The sequence below is a fragment of the Taudactylus pleione genome, unplaced genomic scaffold (assembly GCF_031769625.1).
Source record: "Taudactylus pleione unplaced genomic scaffold, aTauple2 ptg001060l, whole genome shotgun sequence".
NCBI classification, from domain to species: Eukaryota; Metazoa; Chordata; class Amphibia; order Anura; family Myobatrachidae; genus Taudactylus; species Taudactylus pleione.
Window position 1 is genome coordinate 3,282,570 of NW_028285461.1, and position 14,881 is coordinate 3,297,450.

Genomic DNA, 14,881 nt, shown 5'->3' on the forward strand with positions numbered 1-14,881 from the left:
TAACTATGTGATCAGGTATTGATCAATATGGTTAGTGGTTTTGAACCCCCGTGCAGTGGTTTTAGCCTACTTTAAAATGTTTCAATTGACCCTTTAAATTGTGTGTTTAGGACGTTGCTTTCAATTATATCTGTTTTACCTGTTGACCTTTCTGAATACTAGAATTACTGCAGGTACTGTTACTGTACATTCATCCAGATAACTGTAGAAGCTTCCCAAGTATGTTTGATGTGTATACATTGTGCTATCCTCACAGTGGGGTGCATGTACTCCCAATGCAGTTTTAGGGCTGTATTCAATTGGAGGTGAAATCGTCCGTTTTCGCAGTCGTTTGCTAATCGTCCATCCGATTTGCGGACTATTTCACCAATGACGGTGAAAAACTGACTTTTTTGCCTAAAAATTGGAGACAACTTTTCTCCTGCCTAGGGCAGGTGAAAAAATTAGCAAAATTCCTATTTTTGGGTAAAAATTTAAGTATTCCTTCCAGAACCCTTTGGACAGCCCCCCCAATGATACTTTAGTGAAAAAAAAAATCGTAAGTTGCGTACTTTGGCGTAAAAAGGGGGCTGAAATTTTGGTAACATTTTTTTTTCCCGTGAAAAATGTGTATAACGTATTGGGTCTGGTATTTTGGAGGGCCATAAGGATGCGCCAAGTGTTTTAAACATCGCACGTGACTGGCGCAGGTGGTTTTCTTTAAACCGCTAAAAAAAACCGCCTGCGCCAGCTAAGTGCGATGCTTAAAACACTTGGCGCATCTTTATGTACCTCTAAAATGCCAGACCCCTTATATGCATTTTTCACAAAATTAAAAAAAAATTTAAGTGAAATTTCAGCTGTCGTTTTTGACAAAGTATGCAATTTACGAAATAAATTTTCGCTAAAGTATCATTAGGGGAGCTGTCGAAAGGGTTCTGTAAGAAATCCCCACATTTTTACACAAAAATAGGGATTTTGCACATTTTCCCCCTTTTCTAAAATGGAGAAATTTTCTCGTATCTTACGTGAAAAATCGTCGATAAATTATCGCCGATGCGATATCGACGCTAATTGAATATGACCCTAAATAGGTAAATGAGCAGTACATGCCCACCAACTGCTTTCTGGTATTGGGCAACTCATGGGAGGCACGCCAAGTTACCCAATAGGAGGAAGAGAACCCCATTGATGCCTATGCCAAAGTCACTTTGAGGGGAATTAAGTTGTACGTGATGAGTCGCAAGCTTTCCCTTGCACCTCATAGTGATGCCAGCTGAAATGTGTGCAGCCGGGCATTGCTTAGAATTGAATCCACCCCCCCCCTCTTTGAATAGTTATCCTTAAGCCGTGTACATGCTACACAATGTGCATCCAGCACGACATCGCTGGCGACGTGACCCTGCATGCGGCAAGTACATACACATTTGCTGATGCCGGTTCCGAGGGTGAGGAGCTACGTGTCATGCTGCAGGTTGGCATCGATAGCGACATCCCCCGTCAGCCCTACAGCAGAATATAGAGCACAACATCCTTTTGTTTTTAGGAGGATCGCTCCATACCTAGAACATTACCATATTTTAAGTATACTATTTACAAATGCTCTAATATTTGATCCTAAATTTTATAATGCAAAAACAATTAGGTTCTTGTAACTAAGATTTTGTCATTACCGTTGATCGATACATTGTAGCTATTTTCTTACCCTTCGAACTCTGCTTATTAAATAAATGCAACATTGTTTTGTTGGATTATGCCTGAGTTTAAAAAAATCTTTTTATTGTAGAGATTAATAAATGCGATAATTTTTTAAGAAAAACTTTGGGAGTCTCTGTACAAAATTCCATCTACACAAACGCAGATTTGCTTTATTTTTTTTGTAAAGGTTTGCACCCCTCTCTTCTATCGGCAGCAGTTGTGTATTTGTTTGAGAGTTTAAGTGCCTATGACACCTTTTATATACCTCTAGTCAAATTCTTATGGTAATTATACAATTGCCATTTAGAAAGTGGACAGCATCAATTTTTTTTTTTTACAGTTACCTGAAAGGGTTTTTTTTTTTTCCTTGGATGTATTGTTTCATGTCATCGAAAGTTATTTGTATTGTGGTGTCTTCAGTGTACAGCGCTACATAATAGGATGGTTCTGTCTTTTTTTTTTTGTATTGTTTTTTATAATTTGTACAAGTTTTAGATTTGCTGGCAAATCCATTTTAAATTAACAGTCAAAGAAATATTTCTGTGTGTGTATGTAAAAAAAAATAGAAAAATATATATAATATATATCAGTGTAGAAGAAAGTAAAGTATACTTTAAGATAAATAAAATAAATTAAAAAAAAAAAACACAAATATATATATATATATATATATATATATATATATATATATATATATATATATATATATATATATATATATCTATCTTTTTGGAAATGTTGAGACGATGCAGAACAGATGTCACATCAATTTTCTGTGCAGCAAAGCAAATTACAGCAGCTCCTATTTGCTCATTTTATGACACCTGTTCTGAGCAGACAGTTATTTGTTTTTGGATATTCATTTTCACTCAGCTTGAATTAGAATTTACTCTATAGTAGCTGTTAGGTGCCCGTTTGATGCTTCGACTTGTATTCTCTTCATTCAGAGCACATTAAGATCTCAGTGCTTCCAATCAAATTATTTCTATTTTGAACATATCTGTTGTCTTACTAGGCTTGCACACATTGTACTTAACCCCCGACCCTATAATGCCACCCTATGGGATTGTAAATGATGATGAGTGTATAAAACTGCTGCCCAGCAAACGTCGACATTTATATTAGTGGCTGACTGTAGCTGAAGCTTCTTGTAGGAATCTGCGATTACCAGCACATGCAACAATGCTATTATATATCTTGTGGGATGTTTTATAGCCTTTCCAGTCTCCATTGTGATGTGATGGGATCTGATATCTCTGGTTGAATTGCAGAGTTTTCTCTCCATAAATATAGTACAATTTATGTACAGTTTGATCAGACTATGGGCTGTATTCAATTAAAGGTGAAATAGGCCGTTTTCGCCGTCGTTTGCGAATCAGCCGATATATCAGCCGCAATCAGGCGATTTGCGGCCGATTTCGCCAACGATGGCGAAAAACTGTTTTTCGCCTAAGAACTGGAGATAACTTTTCTCCAGCCTAGGGCAAGCGATAAAAATAGCAAAATCCCTATTTTTGTGTAAAAATGTGGGGATTTCTTACAGAACCCTGTGGACAGCTCCCCTAATTATACTTTAGTAACTTGCGTACTTTAGCAAAAACAGACGCTGAAATTTCGGTCCAAATATATATATAAAGTCCTACCCAGCCTGATGTCTGCCACATGCCTAGTCAGCATCACCACCTTGGTTTTGTACTACACTGCAAATGGTGCTACCAGCACACTTTAAAGTGCTCAAAATATCTGAAGACCCCACCCATAGTCCCAGAGTGTGTCACAACCGCACTTAAAACAGCCCCTCTTATTATATAACTTTTCTGCTTTGCTTCATTTGTGGCTTTAAGTATAGGACAAAACCCAAAACTGGGGCACAGTTAAGGTGCCCACACACATACCGGTATACTTACAATCAGCCGATTTGTCCGATTTCCCTTGAAACTCTCTCTGCACACGATATGCTGTCCAATCTTCATCCAATCTCCTGTAGCCAGACTTTTTTTTAATTTTTTTTTTATAGTGCATTGTGTCCTAGATTGTCAGATCTGACGATGCGATGTGCGACCTGCGGGGGCGCGCATCGCATCGTGATCTTGAGTGGGGACTCATGATTTGGGTATTTTTTTATCCGATCTGTCGTTCCGATGTGTCGGAATCGGCCAGATTGGGTAAAAAATTGCTGTGTGTGGGCACCTTTTAAAGTGCTTTTATGGAGTGAAAATGACTGCGTGGTCTATGGCAAAAGCAAAGAACTGCATGGTGACTCAGGTCATTTTGTGCTGCACCTCTGCAGTTTATAAATGACCTCCAGTTTGTAAGGGAGCACCATTGGAAAGATTTGAGAGCCAGAGCTTCTCGTCGTTGAGTAAAACAACCAGTGCCAGAGGCTGAAAATCCTGCTTCAGTGTTCAGAGGGAATAGCCACCGAAAAGGTTTTCAAGAAAGGAGCAAATTTATAAGTTGTATTGACATTGGTTTGTTCAAATTGGACAAGAGAAGTTGATAAGGTCCTGCAGCAGAATCCTGGAAATAAGTTTTTGGAGGGAACCATCCCCTCCTCTAGACTTGCTGGCACCTGGGGTGTGTTTACTTGTCCAGGTGGTCTCAGGCATAGCAGAATGACCACTCCGTATTGTCCACACAGCCCCACAGCACATGCACTTAGCTTGATTAGTTAAGGGACCCAGGGCTGGCTTACCCTTTGTGGCATTGCGTGGTAGAATTTGTTAAAAAGAGGGCCTGTCAGCCCTGAATGTGTGTATCCTATGACTATGGGAAAGGACTACTACTGAAGACCTATTAGGCTCAATTCAATTCAGCGCAAATTGAATAGCGCCATGAAAGAGCTACCAGAGCTATTCAATTCAGCGTGCTGTTATGTCGGAGAATGCCCGTTCTCGCGCCTTAAACATGCCATTCTCCGACTTAATTGCCTGGTGCCATGTTTCCGCCACGCTAAGGGCAGAAATTAGCATTCTGACAGTAGTTTTGTTGGATTTTATGCTCGCACCCCTGGAGGAGGGGTGCGAGAAGAAATCCTTCAGTTGGGCTTAACCGCGAGCTGAATTTAATAGCTCCGGGAGCTTTTACCCGGCGCTATTCAATTCGCATTGAATTGAGCTCATAGTATGCTATGATTGACCCAAGCATTGGGACAAGTCTTTTAAAGATTTCTGGGCAATAAACAACTGATCTTAAGACCCCTGCATCTGCTTGTGTCCTGTGACTACCATTGGAGTGCCAATCACTACTCCATTCTTCGGCTGTTCTGGATTCAGCCCAATACCTCTAAGCTGAAACCCTCTGCCAGCTATCCCTGAAAACTGGTCCACAGTAAGGGATCAGTATGTTTTAATCAACACCACAGAGGAAGTGTTGCAGCAGCATGTCCACACATACCCTGAAGTAGGCGGTTCCAGCTGGTGGCAGCAAGTTACCCACCTACTATGCAGTAACAGGCGCTTACTGATGAGGAGAGGGAATTCCTAGGAGTGTGAAGTAAGCCCACTCAGGTTATTCAGGAACAAGTTATCACCCTCTACTTCAGAGGTTCTCAAACTCTGTCCCCAGGACCCCACATAGTTTACGTTTTGCAGGTCACCTAGCAGGTGCACAGGTGTACTTATTACTCACTAACACATTTTATAAGTTCCACAGGTGGAGTTTATTATTTCACTTGTGATTCTGTGAGGAGAACTGGAAAACATGCACTGCTTGGGGTCCTGAGGGCCGAGTTTGAGAACCTGTGTTCTATTCTATCAGTGTCAAAAATCTGTGATTGCCTGACGGACTTAGGTCATCCAGTCACAGGTGAACAATTTTATCAATGGCTTTTATCAATCACCAATTAGATTCCAGGTATTATCTTCTAGAAGGTGTTAGCAACCAATCAGATTTTACTTCTCATTTATCTATGTGCAACATCACTTCTTAATAGAACTCCCATCTTAGTAAATTTACCCCCTGGTGTCTAGTTTGTAGTATAGGGATGTAGTAGACGTAGTCCCGGCGCCCGGCCGTCGGGAAGCTGGCGGCCGGTCAGAATCCGAGCGCCGTAATCCTGGCTCCAGAATCCCAACCGCTGACATCCCAAAGGTAATTATTAGGCCTTGTGGTAGGTAAGGGTTAGGCACAAGGGGAAGTAGTGTTCACTCCAGAGGGGGCACCTCCGTGCGCTTGCACCCGAAAAGGGGACGTGGCCATTGAAAAGGGGGCGTGTCTATAAGACACGTCAACCTTTAGTCGCTTTTGGGGGCGTGCCCGGCACTTACGGACACCCCAGGCAGCCCCCAAGCGCTGCTGACAGGCAGAATAGATTCCGGGCGCAAGCGCCCAGCGTCTATTCAACAGCGGTGACCGCACATTTCCCCACATGCGGGACATTGCGACCCGCAGGTGAAGACTGCACCCGCAGGCTGTCTTAGCAGTGCGGTGAGGGCAGGGCGCTTTTTTCCCTCCAGAAGGAGGGCAGGGCACTGCGCCCCGCTAAACAGCCTAGCGAGAACGCTAGGGGAGGGTTAGGCTGCGGGAAAGATGGGTTTGGGGTCAGGGTACTTACCTGCAGGCATTAGGATTCTGACGGTCGGGATGCCACTGAATGTACGGGATTCCGACCGCAGGGATCCCGTACCCAACCCTTAGTGCTCAATCCAATTAGGTGTGAATGGCGAGTGGTGAGATTTTCCCCCGAGAATTCTCCTATTCAATTAAAAATGCCTTTTCTCAGCGGAGGGGTGCGAATTGACTGCCAAATGAGATTTGCGAGAAATGCATGAAACTGTGGGGAGACCATCCTGGAGCCCCTGCAAAATGTATAATTTCGTTAGCAGGACCGTATAGACGGCTGTTTGTGGGCATTAGGAAGGTACTGTAGGTTTTTAAATGGTTTCAAATGGCTGATTTGTGGGGGGAAGTTTAAATGAAAGAAAATTATAAAAAAACAACCTACAGTTTAATCTCAAATGCCTAATTAGTCGTCGGGGAGGGGGTCTAAGGGGTTCAGCACAGAGTCCCGACATTTTATCCTTAAAATATTTTCTTTTCCATCTCTCTGGCGAGTGGAAAGTTGCAAATTCAGTCTGACTGCTCAGTGCTAGTTGGATGGCAAAATGAATTCGCTATGCGAATTCGAAGTGAAAATAGCAACTCGCACCTAATAGGATTAACCCCTTAGGGTATTTCATCTTCTCTTCATCCAAGTATCAGTTTTGACTATTTCTAACACAAACTGCTTGTTTCTAGCTACAGAATAATAATAATAATAATAATGCCTTTTTCACTCCTGCAACTAATGACCGTGCAATAATTCTGCTTGTAAGTTAGGGATTCCAAAATTAATGCCTTTCAGCAAATGTGTCCATCAGCATTTTGTTTTGCGGATGCATCTTGTGATTTTTATCATTTTTGGTTTTTTTGCACTGCTCATGTGTCCGACGACAGCACAACACGCATCTTTGAGCTATGGGCAAGTCGTGCCCACCCCAGCCGCATCTTCACTTGCCGTGGAGTTGGTGTATCTGGGTAGCGATTGGGCATTTGCACTTGGCGTTTCAAGGACGTGTAGGCGGAATTGCAGGCTATTAAGAGTTGATCTTATGCGGAGAACCGTCTGCTGTCAGACAGATATCTTGTACCTGCTATAGGGTTGTTGCAAGTGGGCATTGGTCATAACAGCAACATTCGCAATCTGATGGATGGGGGCAGTGCAGCCGGATAGATGCAGACATGTCCGAATACAGACGAAGATCTGCATTTATTTCCGAGAACGCAATGCCGCTACATCTGCAGCCGCCTAGCTTGAATCAGGCCATTATCCATAAGCTATATAGAAAAGTATTCACGCAACCTATGCTAAGTAACCGTTTTGTATTTAGTGACTCATTTATGCAAACAGAAAAATATTTTCATATGTTTTTGTACACTGTTGCGGCTGAGCTAATTGTTGCTTTTGCTCCCAGAACTGTAATTATACCCGAAAAATCTAATAATTGCATATTTTCAGTCTTCTGTCTTGTGTTTTCTAAATAATTTTATTGTGTGCAATGTCGTAGGACAGAACCTTTGCTATTAGATGTTTTGTCTTCCTGCTTGTATGACTGCTTACACCTGAAGAGGATGCGTTTTATGAGGATGGAGAGTTCTGTTAGTACTTTGTCTTGAATTATGCTTCCTGTTTAGTATCCAGGGCAAGTGGGTTTTAATGGACACTTGATCTTAACATACAGGATGCTTTTTTTTTTTTTCAATGAAGATGGTAAATGCATGGAATAACTAAAGCAACTCTTTGGCCCCTGACTTTTACGCTGGAGCCCACTCCAGTTGATTTTGACATTTGTGCAGAAGTTTTGTCTGACATGGCTGCCTCTCCCCAGTGGTGTTATGAGTTTAATTCCCGACCAGTGACGCCTATGTAGAGTTTTTATGTTCTCCCTGCGTTTTTGCTCTGTGGAGGAGAGGGTGGTAAACATGCATGTATTTATTAGTACAGTCCCATCATAACATAACCCCCCCCCCCCCCCCCCGATATGGGATTTCCTTTTGCACTAAAGGTGCGTTCAGTTATCTTCAATATGCAGTCGGGCACTTGATGGATAATTACAGTGTATAAACCTTTGTCATTTTCCTGCGCAAGGTAAAGCGAGCTTTGTTGTGCCTGGGATCTGCTACCATTACCAAATGGCAGCACATTACCAGCATCGCAAAGAATTTAATTGCCCCCTAAAAGATTAAGAAGAGATAAAAATCACGTCAGCATAAAGTGACAAGCCAAAGCAGATAAACTTAAACACAAAAACAACCGTGCACGTGCATCGCTGGTTGTTGTAGACATTTTTACAATCGATTCGCAAGCGATTTATGAACGATTGAACGATAACTATATTGTTATCGTTCAATCGCTCCATAAATCTCCTAGTGGATGGGCACCTTTAGGCTCTTTTCACACAAAACAGTTTTGTCTAGATGGAAAAAACTTTTTTTTATTTTTTTTTTTACACCATAGAGTTTTTGTAGTCAAACGTAGAAATACAATGCCTGCTTTCAGACGGCACAAATACGGCACGGTCGCCGTGTTTCAGCCTTGAATACCCACTGACAAGGGCAGTTGCCGTGCCGATTTTTTTTCTGTCCGGACAAAACCGCTGTGTATGAAATAGCTCTTAGGGTACCTTGAGGACTGAGGACCTCATTCAGAGTCGGTCGTTGCGGCCACTCGGTCGTACGCCACCGATGTTCGTTAAACTGCGCTTGCGTAAAATTCGCAATGCGCGTGCGCGAACTAGCTATTACGATCAGAAATTGCTCTCTCCTTGAACACAGCCAGGTCTTTAGTTTGAGTGACAGGATGAGGCGTTTGTGGGTGGTAACAGGGGAAGGTGCTTGTGAACGGAGGAGTGGAGATCCGAAACGCAGGCGTGCCTGACTATGCAAACGGCGTTTTATGGGAGTGTATAATTAACTAAGTAGTGTCATGGCACATGTGACATGGGAGGTTTTTACACTGACTTGATCGTAGTGCTTAAGAGAGGGTATGGTCAACCCTAAGCTCTACGAGCAGCTCCGATGGTTCCCGATGGTCTCGATTAATCCTTATATGCCCGGAGATGATGTGTAATGCGAACGAGAAGGGGGCGTATTTTTAGTCTTACGGCCGCATCCTCCCCTCGCTCGTCCAGCTAACGATCCCATCTTAACGACGCAACTTGCGAGCGCTTCATTTGCATATCCGGACCCTTTACGACCGAGCGGCCGCAACGACCAAATCTGAATGAGGTCCTGAGTTTGGGGACCTCTGCTGTACAGTATTTTGGGGTACAGAAAATTGTATTGAATGTCATTTTTCATTGTTTTAAGACAAGTTTTGCTAAATGTTGGGAAAAAAACCTTTTCACTTACACCTGCAAGTTCTAAAAGCCTTTCCCATAAATGCGACATCCCCACATACTGTACCTGTCCCACATCATTTACCCCACTTTTCAGCCTGTTAGAGAAATTCACCTGAAAACAGTCATGTCAGTACTGACCATATTGAGCTGTTTAAATGCCTCCAAGTGCCTGATTATTCATGGTCAGAGAGCCCTGACATGTTAAACTGGAAAAAATAAATATCCTCCTCCTTTCCCAATGCTCATGGGGTGTGTGAGGGCAAGAATGGGATTTTGCTGTGAAACTTGTCCTGGAGTTTTTAATTGAATTGTAAGATTGTGCAGAGATTACTTTTAACCAGCGAAATCACATTGCTGACTTTCCCAACACGTCACACTGTATGAATCGTCCGAAGAGGTTCATCTATAAGTTAGCTTTAAGCTGTAGTACCACCTCTGGAAGCAGTGGAGCAGAATAGCTTAGCCCCCTTCTCAGTGCCTGTGGCCTGCTCAAGCTCTGTGGTTAATCTCACAGTCACTAGAGGAGGGCTGGGCATGTGTGATGTGACGTATTGAGGGAGGAAACCTTTTGAGAAATCGTTCCCAAGCTAAAAGTGATCCGCACTTGTATTTTAAATAAATATTCCATTGTCTGCTCTTCATTACATTTAGTACTGTGGTGTTTGGTGCCCTTTTGTGAGATTGCAGCTTCATTTCTAGTGAGCCGACTTTGAGCTCTGCTGAGTGAAATACAACTGTCTGCTGTTGCTTCTGGCTTTCCAGCATGTGTGAGATGCATTTAGTGTCTGAATCGCTAGCATTAAATGAAAAAGGTATCTGTGGAACTGGAAGCTTAAGGCAAACTGCTCTTTTATAAAGGTGGCTGTTTGTATACTCTGACAGATTGAATGATTGAATTTGCTCTTTAAGATTTGCTACTTCAACATGACCTGTAAAAATGCTCATTAGTATAACATGCGTGTACATTGCTTCGTCTGTTAAACGCACAGAATACAGACACCGTGACTGGCTCAGCGTTACTTCCGAAACCCTTATTTTGCCTTTGTTTCTACATTATTCCCTGTTTACCTTAACGGCCAAGTGTCAATAACTTTTGAAGACTGAGGACGTAGATCTCTTTAAAGGTCTGCTAAATTTAAAATACAAGTTGGTTTATATAAGCCGTTATACAAAAGTCTTGATATGTACATGTTCAGGAATATACGGAGGAGTTGGGATCTTGGAGGAAGAATTTCCTATATCCGTCAGATTTCCTGTTAGTTAAGGGGCCTATCCACTAGCAGATAAATTTGAACGATGAACGATATATCGTTCAGTTGTTCAATTTATCGGTCATGGATAGGCCCTGAGCGATGACAGATGCGCACTCCCGCGGCCGACCATTATCGCTTATAAGCGGTACACGACGAACAATATTTTTTATGAAAATGAATAGAAACATTAACAAATATCCACTCGTGAATGATGTCATGCAATATCGTTCGTCGTTTGCAAAAATCTGTCATGTACATGACAAATATCTGTCACCACAGCCCCAGGAATTTTCAAGGGATAAATCTTTTGTCTTTCATCGTTGAGAAAGATCTGCTAATGGATAGGCCCCTTAACTCCATTGAAGGACGTTGCAGTCGCCCTATATATGTAGTCAATCTTTACATGAAACAGCTGAATAACAGAACGTTGGGTTTTCCCTCGGCTGCACAGTAGATGTTCCTACAACGTCAAACCTCTCAATGTACGGGACATTTTACATAATATAATTTTAAATGTCAGCAGCTTTTTTTATTTTTGGGGGTTTTGTTGTCTTTTAACAGAATATGTACCTGTCAGCGAGACATGCTGCTATGCAAATATATATAGAGATCTACCTCTATCCCTGCACCATGGTAAAGGCTTAGCAAGTATGTATGTGAATTGTCATGGATGGGCCTTTACCTTCCGCACTATAGCAGACATTGCAGTCACAGGGTTTGGGCATTTGCTTTGGTCCTTCATGGTAACACGATCAGGGAGAGAACTTGCGGTGGGAACTGATTTCTTACAGGAGAACTGCAGGAGATACACGATGGGCCGTTCAGTCTTATTGTCCACCACTGAGATGCACATTTTGTTTAAATAACCAGACACAATACATAAAATGATATTGTAAACCTTTGTTGTCCTGTAGGTTTCCTGTGAAAGGTGGCGTGTGTACGAGCTGCAGGATTTGGGGAGGCAAGAGAGGAAACTGGAGAAAGGAGGATGGAGCTTCAGACTCTACAGGAGGCCCTAAAAGTGGAAATTCAAATTCACCAGGTTAGAACTCGGATGAATTCATCCCCCATTGATCATTACAGGAAGACTGGATCCAAACAGTTTTGCATTACATTTTTTTGTTTTTCTTCCTTATGTTCAAGAGTAACGCAATCACCCCTGTGTGAGAGGAGACGCTTCACTTTTTTTTTTTTTTCCACAAACTGGAGTTTTCAAATTCATGTAAGCTCAGTGAGGGTAAAGAAAAAAATCAGTGTATATTAATTTACAGTGGCCATTTCACTTGCCTCTGTTGCTTTGTGCAAACTACTCCTCTAAGATGACGCAGCCACTCAGTCCAGTGTTTGGATAAATAACATATTTGTGGGTCTAACGTGGAAGAAAGAAAAGAGGTACTTTATGCTTCCCATTGACAGCAATTGCAGCAGTGACATCTGAAGGCTAAAAGTAGGTACTGTACTCTTTTACTAACTATAGCACCAGCAAACAGATGCCAGCCAAGCGCTGGACTAATATTTTAGGATCCAGTGTAAGGTCCGTATGGCTGACTCTGCTGTGTGTAGGTGGCTGGTGCATTTTAAAAAAAAAATATACGTTTTGTGTAACCTAAAAAAAACAAAAAATTATATTTTTTCTCCTACCAAATTAGTGAGTCTAAGTTATACTTTTTTTTACGCAAACTATTTAAGAGATACTATTCTGCCCTCCTTCATGTCTTCTTGAACTAAGAATAGCATTGCCTTGTGTTCCCATAACACAGTTAATCATAACTGAGTAACGTTTAATCTAGAGGGAACAAATAAACTAATAAACCATGGTTGAACCTTCTTAAAATGCAAAATAAAATATTGTACATCTAGGTTAATCTGAGCTTAGTAACATTCAGGGAAGCTGCACATGGCATTCAGACATTGTTTCTGAGGGTCTGTATAATTTTTTGGTTGTGTGTGCTGGAGTCATTGCATGCAGGGGTGCTGACTACAGCTTCCTGGAGCACTTACTGTGTCCGAGTGACTGTGAGGTCTTCCAGAATCGTCCTCATCAGATCGTGCCAGGCCTTAGTGTTGGCACCTTACGTTATACTGTGCAGTAGTGGCCTAGCAGTTATTCATGTCACTTGGATGCTTTATTATAGTGTATGAAATATGTGCTTGTATGTTTGCAGTAAAAGGCAGCAGTTATTAATGAGAGAGAGTGGCATAAACATGTTTAGCTTCCCCTGTTTTAATTTCAGTTCTTGCAATCCATTCATATGTAGATTCAGTCACATTATGTGTTTGCATCTGCTTACGCTTAGAAAGGGCTAACGGGAAGGGAGGGGTTGCTTGACCCCTGGTGGAAATAGATGCTGACGATCGGCAGTATTCTTCTGTAATGCATCTTGACCCCTCCTACTGTTGCTATTTGTGTGGCTGTTGTGGGCTATTTGCAGTATTTATTTCATATTTGCATTTTGTCCGTGGCACAACCAAATTTATTTTCTATTTGCTTCCGTATTAAATTGTTTTTTTTACATGTTAAATGCAGCTTTAATATTTATGAATTACATTGTCCAGAGACAGACTGTCTTATGTATATGATACTTTATTAAAGTACTATATATTGTGTTACTACCAACACTGACAAACCACATCTCCTGGCATAAACCAGGCACATATTCTACTGGTTTCTCATGGTGTGAAACTGGTGCATATTGTGCCCTTGCAGAAATGGACCAGATCTGCATGCTATAACACAAATGGTTGTGTTTTTTGGGTGCATTTTGTGGAGGAAGCAATACAGTATATGAAAAGATGGAAGTGTCTGGATTCATCTCTTGGTTAGAGGCTCCACCGTTCACCCGCGGCTTCCCACTCTGCGGCTCCACCGTTCACCCGCGGCTTCCCACTCTGCGGCTCCACCGTTCACCCGCGGCTTCCCACTCTGCGGCTCCACCGTTCACCCTCAGACTCTGCTTATATTGTCTGGCTATAAATTCCCACCAGGAGAATTTTACACTTTGCAACTGTTGCTGACAGCCATTTACAGTTGCTCTTCAGTAGTGATGCTACAAAAGATCACACAATGCTTCTGTATACAACTGAAAAGTGTGGAAAGATGGGCGTGTTTGAAGCAGGATATTTTTATTAGTAGTTATTTATGTAGTGTACACATTATGCAGTGCTTTACAGGAATATTTTGTTGTTTATATTAGTCCCTATACCAGTTGCGATTTACAATCTATATTCCCTTTCACAAGGACAGACACACGTACGCACACAACACACACACATTAACCTACCAGTATGTTTTTTGGATTGTGGGAGGAGACTCACGCAAACATGAGTAGAACATATAAACTCCAGACATATGAGGTGTGGGTATTAAATACTGCGTGAGTTAAAAGGCAGTGGGCGGACATTGACCTTGGACTATCCCATAAGGGTTTTGCAAGTTTCATCCCTCTCACACAGTTTGCTGTTACACAACATTTGAAGAACTTGTGTTTTTCCTGTGCATTGTAAAACTGCTTATTTCAAAAATAGAGCAACGAGTTAAATTAACATTTTTAGTTAAATTGAACAAAACGCCCACTGAATCTTTCCGTATGCTAACCGAGGCTTACAGGGCAGATTGTATGTCAGGTGCGTTTGAGTGGCACAAAAGATTTAATGACTGTCGTGAGGATGTTGAAGATGAACGTCCTGGGAGGCCTTGCACATCAAAAACAAATGAAAATGTGGAAAAAATTCTGAAAACTTTTCGCATTGACCGTCGTCTCCGCGTCCGAATGATGGCTCAACATTACTGCTAAAATGTTCTAGCAACTTTGTGGGAAAGAATCAGAGGAAGGAGGGCCAGAGGGGACAACATACCAGCCCACACAGCTCTCTGTGAAGCAGTTTTTGGCCAAGAAACAGTGGGCCTGATTCAGAGCTGAACGCTCTGACCAGAGCGCTCGCTCTGAATCAGGGCCCTCCTACCTTTTTTTGGAGCGTCCTCATGGACACTCGCATAGCTGTGGGTTACCACCCACAGCTATAGCGAGCGTCCATGATGATGGTCGCGATGGTCTTGACCATCGTGACCAT

At 42.1% G+C, this 14,881-nt stretch overlaps 1 protein-coding gene across 7 annotated transcripts in view; it reads left to right on the forward strand.

Moving 5' to 3' along the window:
• PHF21A (PHD finger protein 21A) overlaps positions 1-14,881 on the forward strand; it is a 126,211-nt gene that overhangs the window by 24,119 nt on the left and 87,211 nt on the right. For all 7 annotated transcript variants that reach the window (XM_088461518.1, XM_088461522.1, XM_088461516.1 and 4 more), the window contains exon 2: positions 11,725-11,852. In XM_088461518.1, the coding sequence (XP_088317644.1) occupies positions 11,799-11,852 (54 nt within the window). In that variant the 5' untranslated portion in view covers positions 11,725-11,798. The remainder of the gene's footprint in view (positions 1-11,724; positions 11,853-14,881) is intronic.